At 38.4% G+C, this 12,516-nt stretch overlaps 1 protein-coding gene across 10 annotated transcripts in view; it reads right to left on the reverse strand.

The window, feature by feature from the left end:
• Window positions 1-12,516, reverse strand: part of DPF3 (double PHD fingers 3) — a 166,677-nt gene that overhangs the window by 21,859 nt on the left and 132,302 nt on the right. For 6 of the 10 annotated variants that reach the window (XM_065684797.1, XM_065684796.1, XM_065684801.1 and 3 more), the window contains one exon: window positions 8,111-8,239. In XM_065684797.1, the coding sequence (XP_065540869.1) occupies window positions 8,111-8,239 (129 nt within the window). Of the gene's footprint in view, window positions 1-3,838; window positions 5,229-8,110; window positions 8,240-12,516 lie in introns of all 10 variants that reach the window. The other 4 variants (XR_010613795.1, XR_010613794.1, XR_010613793.1 and 1 more) reach the window with 2 other exon arrangements.

Genomic DNA, 12,516 nt, shown 5'->3' on the forward strand with positions numbered 1-12,516 from the left:
TTTAACTGTTACCCCAGAATCCCACATTTTCTTCAAAGTTTCTCAATATATGTTATCATGGTTAAAATTTTATAATGTTTTCATGCAGGAGCTGAGGTCTGTCCCTGCTAAAATGTCAACTACTTAAGTGCCACAAAAGGGAATATGCTAAGGATCAGTGCACACTCTACATAGCCTTTCTTCTTCCTAATCAGCTGCTCAAGCAGCACGTCACTTCCTTATTTCTCCTGCTCTCATCTGTGAATCAGAGTTTGCATAGGACGGCTCAGGAAATTATGTGTGTTTTCTAAGTCTTTTACTATGGAGCAGTAGAAAGCTGCCTGAGCAGACAACTCCTGTGATTAAACACAGAAAAGTCTGAATTTAGGGCCTGAAATGAAACATCCCTTTATTCACATTTCGCATTGGCACTGTCATTTTGGTACATGGTTTGCGTGGGAGCATATGTTTCAGAAGAATCTTTGGACAGCCTTATGCTAACCTTCCTCTAATAAGAAGGACATCTTTGGAGGAGGACTGGAAGAGCTAGGCTTGTGATAAGTTGAAGGACTGCGCCTTCAGTGATCTTCCTATGAAGCTGAGAACAGCAGGACTTATTGAACTGCTGAAATCACTGAGGAATACAGAGCATCGCATTTTTTCTGATTTCAAAGATGACTCTGTTTTTCAGGTACAACCCAGAATTCACACTGAAAACTCTCTTCATGCCTTCTTAGTTTGCTCTGGGACTTACACGTCTTTGATGATAAAACTGATACTGTGTAGTTCCCTCATTTTTGACCTGGCTATGCTAGTGCCAGGATTTTCTTTTTCTGTTGGGTTTGGTTTTTGGGTTTTTTTTTGCATGGATGAAATCTCCTCCTGTATATTTTCTGCCTCATTAACATTATCATCTTCCCCTTGACAGTCTGAGAGGGTCTCATGTAGAAGCCCCTTTGCTTTGCTTTCACCTTTAACTTACAAGATACCGACCTTCTTTCCCTGTTCCCAGCCTTCACTCTCGTAATACCTGCCCTGAGAATATTTCATTTCCATATCAACACTCCATTCAGTATTCATCATCAACAGTACTTTACAGCCTATCTTAAATAAGCACTCTTTTAGCTTCCACCTCTACATTTTAATTTCTTTGCTATGATCAATGCCCTCTTATGGTCAGTACCACACTTCTCAGCCTGCTGAACTAAACTCATGTCGGTTATCTCAGTCTAATTAAGACATCTTGAGGAATTCAAGAACTACTCTGCTCTCCAAAACAATGAATTTATTTTACCTTCCTTCCTCTCTCAGGACTAGGTTGAACCAGTGACTGTTCATTACACATTAATGGTATAAATAACAGTGATGGATACTTTTCTATGCTATCTGTAACAAATGTCAGCTGGCAGTTCTTTTATGCACTCTGTGAGCTGTTGTGGCTTCTTTCCGAGGGTACTGTGCTACTCAGTTGTCACAAAGATGGGTGGTTAGGTTGCGAAAGGATTAAGTCTGTATGTATTGTTAGTGTAACTGCATTTGTGAAACTAAACCAAGACTTAATGAATTATGGGCATCTGATTATTGTTTGTATTCCAGAAGAGCCCAGAATGTGTTAGGCATGGTTCACTAAAGACAATAGTTAAGAACTCCACTTGGAAAAAAACAGAGTTAAGAGTATGCCTATTCTGCAGTTCATGCAGTGAGTGGAGTTCTTCAACCAGATGTACCTGAGGAGGCTTCAGCTAGCTAGCTCAGGTGCTGTGAGGACTACACTCAGCACAGCAGCATGGAGCTCAGGATGGGCTGCAGCAGCATGCAAGAAGCCGGGTAAATACAGTGCCTAGTAAATGCTGAGTTGTGTGCTGCCATCCCTGTACCATGGCACCATGGCCAGTTGCAAATCTCTGTTTCCAGTGTGTCAAGCCTACACCTGTAAGGCAGTAAAAGGTAGACAAATTAGAACTGAGGTCTCTTCAAGTCCTTGATAATTCAAGCCTCCATTATTCCTGTGGGCCTTTCCCTGTGAAAGTATACTCAATCACAGTATTTTGAAAAACACTGGGTAAAATTTAAACTCTTTTCTTAACCTTCTAATCTATGTGACATGACCAGTATATGGATAGAAGAGGTAGATGCAGGATGGATGCACGAAATCATGTTGTTTGTTTACTGTGGATTTGGAACATTTCTAGGTACTTGCTCCCATTCTATATTCCTTGTTGTTCACATGGGCATGTCATAGAGTGGCAAGAGAAAGAAAAAACATATTTTTTTCTTTTTAAAGGGAGAGTATATAATACTAATGCCACAAATATAAGTGCAGGGATTGAAGGGCAGGAGCAGCAAGAGAGATCAAATTGAACTGCATTTTTAAAATCTGTAACATTTCAGGTTTGTGGTGTTTCTTTCAGATCTGGGAGTAACTCTAATTCTGCGCCAGATTCTGCTCTCAGTTACATTAACATAAATTTAGACAAAATCCACTGGACTTTACTGATACTCTTCAATCACAGTAGGGTCAGGATGGAACAAGTGAGCCCACAGTGCCTCATACAAGAGCTGGTTCCACCCATTCTTGGTTGGGAAGTGTCTTCCATCTTGACTTCTGTTGCTCTTTATTTTAATGTTTGCATTACCTATATGTGTGTATGTGTCTGTGTACATACATTTCTGATATATGGTTACCTACACAAACACATATGTATATAAAGTGATGAAGATATGCAAACTAAGCCCTAGCCCTTTCAAGGATTTTGCAAAAGCTGATGATGCCTGTATACCTGAGCCTCACCCCTGGAAACCATCTTAACTTTGAAGCTTTAGGAAATACAGAAGAGTGGCAGAATATTATGAATTCATCTTGCGTTATTTTTGAGGAAAAAGGACCGGTTGTGGAATGAATTAATGTTTTTATCAGTTAAAGTACACTTCTCCTTGACAGCATTAGGTCAAAATATCATTGATTTGACACCTGATCAATTATAATACACCAGCGGGAACAGAATAGTAACAGAATAGGATTATCAATAGGAGGAAATCTTAAACAAGGCTTTCTGCCAGCAGGTGTGCATGGCTCTGGCTTGCCCTGTCCTAAGGTATAAACACGCAGAGGTATTTTATAACCATTTGCAGCAGCATTCTGAAGGCAGATTATTAGCATAATCTAGACATCACTTAGCATGTATTCTGGATTTACAGCCATGTACCTAAAAGCAGAATCTGGCCACTGCTTATTCCATGTCCTAAGTGAACAATAAAAAAGAGACTAGATCCTTTCTCATTTTTTTAAGGTTTCGGGGGTGAGGATTAAAAGAGCTCTCACGGACAGTATTGTGCTACCCCAGCAAAAGAAACAGGAGAAATTTAATCCATTTGGATAGGCATCATTCATGAATTAAAACAATATATACTCAAAGTCTTCATTGCAAGGCTGAGATTTTTATTCTGGTATTAAAACCACACAGCTCCAGATTAAGGATTAGGCATTGTCCAGATAGATGCCTTCAGTTTAAATAAAGTCATGATTTCACCCTGCTTGGTATTATACACATTAGTAAAAATATATCCTTAGAACCTAATCTTGCCCCCACTTCAGGGAGATTTTTGACTGCATTAGGACAGCAAAAATGCAACCTACACACTAACCCATTTTGAATCACTTCTGACTTTACAACCAGGCTGGATCCTGCTCCCACAGAACTTCAATTAACTTCACAAGAGGTGTGAATGTGGCGCGTACTCGTAACACAATTTAATCTGTGGGATTTAGTCCTACAACAAAGCCCAGTCACGGGTCTGTTGAAAATCCAGGGCACAGAGATTTCACAATTCAGTGAAAGACATTTCAGCTTGGACATACCTTTCAAATCCTGCTGCATGTTTCCTCCTTTCTGGGAAAGTCGCTGGGAAGGGAGCCACTCTTCTCCATTGCCCTTGGAACTTTAATTAGTATTGCTTTGGTTTATTTCAAAGAAGCTATTGAAAAGCAAACAAAGTGTCCCACAAGACACTACAAGAGAGAAAAAACTGGGCGACACAGAAAAAATGCTGAGAATTGAAATTTAAAAATGGAAAGAAAAGTACAGGTGAGGTATTTTTCCATGTAATTTCTTCCATGATTCTGCTCCTCCATCTGTTTTGTCTTTGACGTTTAAGATTTGCCATTCATATTCCATCCCTATGCTTGGAAATTGCTGTCCATGAAGTGAAAGGTGGAGGAAAAGGAGAAAATAAAAAGTAGAACAGAGTGAGGAAGACATGAAGGGGTGCAGGGAGGAAGAGATCTATTGAGTGCAAAGGTGTCCAAAGGAGTGATGGAAATGTGTTCCCCAAGGTCATGGTCTTCAGTGGTGCTGCTTATGTTTTCAGACTGTTAAAGACAAGTGTAGCCAAACTCCACATGCTACAGTAAGTGCAAAATCTCAAAATGCAGAAGCCATCACATCAAGGGTTTCTTTGTCCCCTGATAGAGTCTGCCCACATTGGTTCTCTAGGAACAGTTCTATTATCAAGTAGACATCCATTGCTTTTTTTTTTTTTTTTGTGGGTTTTTTCTATTTTTATTTAAAAAGTAGTTTTTCTAATAATATATAGAATATATAAATAACAATAATAATAATTAAAAAAAACTATTTGGGTTTGCTTTCTGCTCTCCAACCCATCTGTATTTTTTGTGGTTTGCTGATATATATATTAAAAGAGAAGAAAATCAACTCTGCTCACTATTAAAAAAAATATTAAATCCACCTTTTACATTTCCAGAGAGAAAGAGAAGGGGGTAGGTGGGAGAAAAACAAATTAAAATGAAAAACATAACAGGAAAATCAAAACCTTCTGTCTCTTCAAAGTAGTTGTCAAGAGCTTTAAATGCTTGTGCTTTCAGTGTACACCCCACAGGAAAAAAGCCAAAAATAACAACAACCAAAAAAAAAAAACAAAAAAAAACCCAAAAAACCAAAAACAAGGACCTAAAATAAAAATAAAAGGTTATAATAATCCTAGTAGTAAAAAGGGCAGCAAATTGCTCAAAGTTTGTGTGTCTTTTTAGTTATTTTAGCAGCCACCCTTTTTGTCTGCAGAGGGAGAGCTGCCACCACAGCCACCTCCTCGGTTTGAGAGAGGCTCTTCTGCATCATCCTCGTCAAAGCCATGAAAGGTCGAGGTGTCGCTTTCTGACGTGGAACCGAACAAGTCCTCCGTAGTGCGTGTTGGCGCTGCTTCGTCCCTCCTGCCTTCTCTTCCCAAATGAGCTGACATGTATGATGAATATATCAGCACATGGGTTAAGCAACAGGCATCATCATCATCATAATTCTTTTAATCATCATTACTATTAAACAATTCAGACTATTGAGCTCATAGGTGTGTGCTTGTCTGTGCCCGCACACCTTAACAACATAGCTCAGTAGAACTCCAGTAAGTAAAATAAAAAACGATCAGTTTCAAAGGAAAAAAGTCTACAAACAACAGGTGCCCACAGGTATGGCAGCGAAAGGGTTAATCATGTTTTCCTCTCTTCAATAGACATTAACATATTTCCTTGTGATCACTTGGATCAATTTTAAAAGACTTATACACCATAAAAGTAATTAGAGACTGTTAGCTCTAAGCACAATGACTGTCCTTCAGACTGGCATCAACTATCACAAATTTACTGCTATAGAAATGTAACCCATTAGATAGCTCATCAACCTCAGGACTACTTTTTGTCCCTGTCCTTCACCTGACTCTAAAGAGCATCCTCTATCGACAAAATGAAATACAATTTGAAGACTAAGTGAAAGTAACCTAAAGAAATGCTTTTATTCTAATTTCATGGCATCTCCTTAAAAAATAAAAAACAAAAACCAAAACAAATATATAGATTTCAACAACTAGAACAACTAAGATACGAAGTGACCTATCTTGGGGAACACTGAAAAGTTCAAATGTGTGTGAGTCAATCCAACTTTCAATATGGAACAGGAAATTCTCCACACAGGACATCCGTAGCAGCCACAACAACAATAACAAGACAACTATTAAAAAGAGAAGTCATATACTGAAATATGTGAAACTGAGGCTTATTTTCTCCCTCAGACAAACATGTTATGTGATTAATAGTACAGCCTTCAAATTCCCTCTTCAGGAAAGGAAGAGAAAAAGATGTCTCTTGCACCCCAGCAAAATGAGAATGTGAGATTTTAGGGAACAGCTATTTTAGCATTCAGAAACAGTAGCATGGTATTAAGTAACCAACTGTTTAGTCCCCACTCCAGCTACAGAAATCAGTCATATAACAAGTACACTGCATTGCTTGAGACACAAATAATTAAATCCTGCTTACAAAAAGAAAATGGATATAACAAAAAGATTGGCAGATGAACCACCTTGTAGAGATGTGATTTTACTGACTGGGAACAGAAGAAACAATATCATTTCCACAACCTCTCTTTCAGTATAATGAAAGTGTTCTCCATTATCAAGAAAGAGAAAGATGGCAGCCACCAAAGAGGTTTCATTGCTTTAGTTTAGAGATTAGTGTGGTTGTACCTTTATCACTTTCATCACACATCAGTCACATCATTGCAGACCCCTATGAATGATCCAGATAGGTCAGAATTTGTACAAGGATAGCATTTAATAGAACTGGTTTTGCACAATTTAGGTTACATGCTTCTTGTTCTATCACACTAAGGAATCAAAGAAATTAATGTATTTGTGTTTCATTTGGATATAATCACCATAGCAATGTTTAAACAGCAGAAAAAAAGTAAAATGGATCCATCTTATAGTGCCGTATCAGGACAATGCTGAAATGAGTTATATTGAACTATATCAATCAAGGGGAAGGGCAATGACCTTCCAAGATGGCACCACAGACCCCGTGAGTATCCCCCTTCAGTTATTAAGAAACAAACACATATATACTAAAACGTTCATGCCCCTGACTGCACAGCATTAATAAGGACCCCCCTGAAGAATACCAAAGGGGTTGTCATCAGTCCTCTAATGGCAAGTCAGTATCATTTCTGAGTATCTTCATAGGTCACAACAACTGCAGAAGGCAATTTGTCAGTGAGAGTCTTGCCTGCTCCCAATGAATGTGGTAAGAGGCTTACTATGAATTTCAGCAGGAGCATAAAAAGGCCATTCCCTTGGCACAAGAACACTCCACATCGCATTTCAGCCATCAAGCAACAGACATCTTTCAGTAACTACAGTACAGAAGGAGCAGCAGCAATACTGAATGTCAAGGTCTCTTTGTTTTTCAGATTTCCATCTGATGGTATTACCACCACTCATATCACCATTGACTAGAAATATCACAACTGGAAACTTAGATCAAAACTGGAATATGCAGTTGTTAAAGATCTCTCATTCCCACCACCAGCTTCCATGTAAGTTATAAATAACTGCTCAGCTGGGATAAAATTTAAGAAAACAAAAAGAAAAAAAAACAAAAAGAAAAAAAAAAAAGAAAAAAGAAACAAGGAAAAAAGTAAAGGAAAAAAAAAAAAAGGAAGGAAGAAAACAACAGTCCAGAAATAGAGACAACTGAGAATGGGAAAGACACAATTGGCTACATTTAAATAGAGAGAAGGGAAGAAAATGGAGAAATAAAAAACCTCTTTAAACAAAATTAATGATAGTCATCTTGTAAGAGGATAATCCTTGACAGCTACCCCCATCCCTACCCTGTAATTTCCTCCTTTCTTTTTTGGATGAAGAAATGCATGAAATGTGCAATCAATGGAAATGCTTGTCATGCAACTTTAATAAATCTTGTAAGTAATTTATAGTTGTAATTGCACCATTTGAAGACAGAGACCATTTTTTAACATTGTCATAGGATTTTTTCCTTCCATTTGAAGAACAACTAGTACATGTACCAATGTTCACAGAAGCCAATAAATATATTAAACCTTCATTATCTTACAAGACCCCATTAGCTTAAAAATGTGAATCCAACAATGGGTTTTATGATAGAAAATTTCCCAGTCACCCTTTCCCACAAACACACACAAGAAGTATGACTTCATCTTCTATCCCCTCCCATATGTGCTGCCTATCTTTAAAATCTTCAGAAGGAGCAAAAAACAAATCACACAAATGCCTTTGTACAAGAAAGATGCAAGAAGGAGCCACCTACCAGAGCGCCCACAGTCTGAGCATGATACAAGTTCCTCTGGCCGGCCACTCTTTTTGTTCATATTGGAGCCTCCAAGGCAGAAGTCACAGTAGTTATTGGGAATGATGACCCCGTCTGGTCCTTTCTGGGCTGCAGTTGGGTTAGAAATCAGATTTACTTAACGAGCATTCAGTGTGGACATTTGCCCCTTCTCCTTACATGATAGCTCTGAGTCCTCATGCTACAGTCTTCCCAACATATTGTCAATCAGAACAAAAATGTGAACTGTATAAATCACTCCATGTTAAGTATACCCTGCATTGTATCTATTTTGCCTGAAACGCACTTCACCATTTCCTTTATAAAGCCAGCCAGGCTGGTCCCTCACAAGGAGCTGCTGCCAGATATTCTTGTACAGTTCAGGGACTTGGTAACACGGACCAAAGTAGAAACAATCCCTAATGCAGAACCTGGCCTACACTATCAGTAAGCCAAGCCTGTTTTTCCAGGTAGCAGTCACAATTGTAAAACCACAAAACATGAGTTCAGTAAGGAAAAATACATTCCCCAAAACTGAAAAGCCAGCAGCAGGGACATGGAAGAGATAGGTACCTTAACTGGTTTTCTTTCAAGTAGCTTTTTGGAGGATTACTTGTCAAGGGGCAGGGTGTCCTTAGTCAAGAAGTTGATACAAATGGCCATGAATATTCATAGACAAAGCCATTTGTAGGTGGTTTACCCTAAGTTTAAGATGCATGTCCCCAGGGAGATTGGGGAGGGAAGCAGGTCTACCTGAGCACCCAGCACAGGTGCACTCATCATGGAACAGATGTCCCAGCCGGCAGAGATACAAACTATTTTAAGCCAAGAAAAAAGGAGGGAAATTACATTCTCATTTTCCAGCTAGAAATAGTTGGAAAGCAGACACACACCAGACACACACTGGGCCTTAAGCAGAGGAGGAGGTAGTTTCCCCGGAAAGAAGAGAAGGGCAGAGGTCGTCTGCATTCCTCTTAGTTGAGCAGAAGAGCTATGAGCTCTTTTTCCCTCACTCACAACTACCATTTTCCTCCTCTGCTCTCCAGAGAGGGAAAACTTCTTGTTCCTGTACATTCTTAATATGAACTGGGAAAGGGAGAGGGAATAGCTGGTCATCATCTTTGTTTATCCTTTTTTAACTTAAAAATTCCAGTGGTATACCTGACCTAAGACTACCCCATGAAGATGTCTACAAACTAGAAAATGAAGACCATTAAACAGCACCATCTACATTTAATTATCTTTTTAATGCATATTTTGTAACTTGCAGATTTTTAACAGATGTTTTGACAGCCTTTATTAATGATCTTTTTGTCCACATCCAAATTTCCCCCGAAGAACAATGACATTCTAAAGGGCTTCTGGTAGCAGTCCAAGACATACACTTAAAATTAAAATTTCCTCTGAGTTCACTCTGCTTTTCTGGTTTGGGTGCATCTAGCTATTCATTTACTTCCAGCTGTTGATTAGCTGAGCTTTTTGGAGATTGGGAACTGAAAAGTTGCAGTAAAGTAACATTAAGAAAAAGATGAAAACCCATAAGGCTGCAAATACATCAGTATCTTCCTGCATGGTCGCCAAGTCCCTGGTAGTATTTACTAAACAATGGAGTTTGCTCTGAGATAGTCCTGGTTAGCAGATACCCCATTTTCCCAAAACTAGAGAGAAACTTCCAGTGTTAGGTTAGCATTTTGCCTCTTCACTGTGAGGCATTTAATACTTGCATGCAAGATAAGCAAAAAAAGAACAGGAACCAGGTGGAAGACTAGCACACTAGCTCATTTTAAGAGCTGTAACAAAATGATCATAAAGTTGCTATTTGTATATATTTTGTGTATGAAAAGCAGAACTCCCTAGCATTTATTTTCCCACTACGGCCCCATTCTGAAAAAGTTAAGTAATTACTTCTTTATATTGTGCTGCATCTACAGACAGACCATATGCAATGCAAACTCAGCAAGCTCAGTGTTCAGTCATTTTTAATTTTTTTTGTCCCTTATTATACTTCACCTTTCATCTGAGTTTCTTAAAGAGCCTTACAGATAGCAAGATCCTAATATTAGCCTTTAGTGAGGTCAGAAGCCTCTTCTGTCATTGACTCTAACTGGAGTGTTGCTGGGCCCTGATTAAGTCTCGTGGTGAGTAGGCCACATTGCCTTTTACAGTGGAAAGATTTGATGGTAGAGTGATGAACTGGCTTGCTCACAAACACACAACAATTCTGTGGTGAGGCTACAAATCAAAACAAGCATTCAAGGTGCCAGACAACAGGCTTAAGAAAGAACTCCACTTCTACAACCACTCAGAATAGCATCATTGATTAAATACTCCGCATATACTAACTTAATATTTTCCAGTGCAGCTTATGACATTCAAGTAAGATCCACTCACCGTCAAACTGGAAATGGGACGGAGGACCCTATGAAAATACGTATACTTGATCAACTGGTCTGTGGTGTCTGGGACAGATGGAGGGTATTTACTAACTGCAATAAAGTCAAAGAGATTCTCCTAGACTAATAGCAAGGGAAAAAGCATTGGGTTTGATCACCTACTTTCTCTTCTCTCTTCCTCTTCTTTTTCTTCCAAATTAATTTAATTTTTAATGTGAGTGCCTATGTGCTCATTTATTGCTCAGCACTCATAAATATGTACCTGGCTCAGTTGAGTGTAATAGATATATCAGGCCTGAAAAGTCATACACAGATGAGAAGTTCCTGAAGTTACATCAAAAATGTCTTAAATGATGTATCTCTAGAGCCAAATCAGCCAGGCAATGTTATTCTCTACGATGCTTATTTTTTTTTCGTTCTAACAGGTGTAAAAACTAGAATCAAACATGACTCAAGCTTATTTTCTTGATCAATACTGTACAGTGAATTAAGCCCCAGGCTAAATCACAGAAGGTTTGAGAATAAAGAGATTTCCAGATGATAGTAAGCAGAGTTCTTACTTTCAAAGGATTTTTTTTTTTTTTTTTTTTTTTTTGTGGATGTCCTTGGAGTTTTTAGTTCTATTTTACTGTAGTCCACAAAGGATGAGGGAATTCAGGAACAAAGCAAAGATAGCAAAATATAATGTGCAATATTCATGAGAAAAGTATTGTGTAACAAAAGCCCAACCCTAATCCCACCCCTTAATCAATATAATTATTTAGTAAAGTATGGGAATGCACAAGTGAAAGCAATTAAATTGCGAGGGACTAATGTGTTGCTGCTTTTCACCTCACATATACTAATTTACTAGGTATACAGTTTTGCACATGTTAATCACAAAGTAGAAGGCACTATCTTAAGTCAGACAGTAGCTCAGCTAATGAGAAGTAACTCAGTAGTAGTGAGCTCAATCATTTGGATCGTGTGACTATAATCAAGGATTTTGTCTAAAAAAAGTATGCCCAGAAACAGAAACTGTTCTACAGCAAAGCCTTGAAAACCAACCATAGTCTCATCCTAACTCACTCAAAACTCCTCTGATTTTCTTGTACATTACAAGCTACAATGACAGATCAAAAGCTTTGGGGAGTGCCGCCTGCGCTAAGGTGTGCTCACAGGGGGTGGATCTAAATCAGTCCCTCTTGCCTTGTCAACTCAGTCTTGCTTCCTAGTTTTAAAGGCCCTGTGTTCATGTACATCTGCTCCAAAATAAATAGAGTATACAATTTTATAGAATACTTTTAAAAATAGATTAAGAAGAGCCACAGATCTGCACAGTTCAATTGATAGTTTCTCTGTACCAGAAAGCTGATTCATGGGAAGACAGGATGCAGACTGAAAATGAAGTCAGTATTTCCAAATAACTTAGATGTATGCTTATTCAGACTTTTTTTTCTTCTTAGCCTAATCAAGTTAATTTCAAACTGTAACAAGCTAAGCAGAATAAAGCCCTAGTTAAAATATAGTGCCATCATTCACAAGAGTCTTCTTGAAAAGTAAGTACTATACATTAAATAAACTCTGTAGTATATCACACAGTAACTTTGTTCTGTAACAAACTGTAACTGACTGAGTTTATAGATTTAAAATAACTCTGTGCCTTCTTGATTTTGAAGGCAGGGGCTCTAAAGAGAGAGCCTTCCCCCGTCCCCAAGTAATCAAAAAATGTTGGAACTAGATGATCTTAAGGTCATTTCCAACCCTAACTATTCTATGATTCTATGACTCTATAAAAAATCTGGAAGTTCTTTTCCTCATGGTTTCAGTTTAATAAGAAAAGAAAGCTGCTTCTAGAGAAATAACACCAAGACATGAGGACTTTTTTTTTTATATAGAATCATAGAATAGTTAGGGTTGGAAAGGACCTTAAGATCATCAAGTTCCAACCCCCCTGCCATGGGCACGGACACCTCACACTAAACCATGTCACCCAAGGCTCTGTTCAACCTGGCC

Source organism: Lathamus discolor, chromosome 6 (genome assembly GCF_037157495.1).
Source record: "Lathamus discolor isolate bLatDis1 chromosome 6, bLatDis1.hap1, whole genome shotgun sequence".
Classification (NCBI taxonomy): domain Eukaryota; kingdom Metazoa; phylum Chordata; class Aves; order Psittaciformes; family Psittacidae; genus Lathamus; species Lathamus discolor.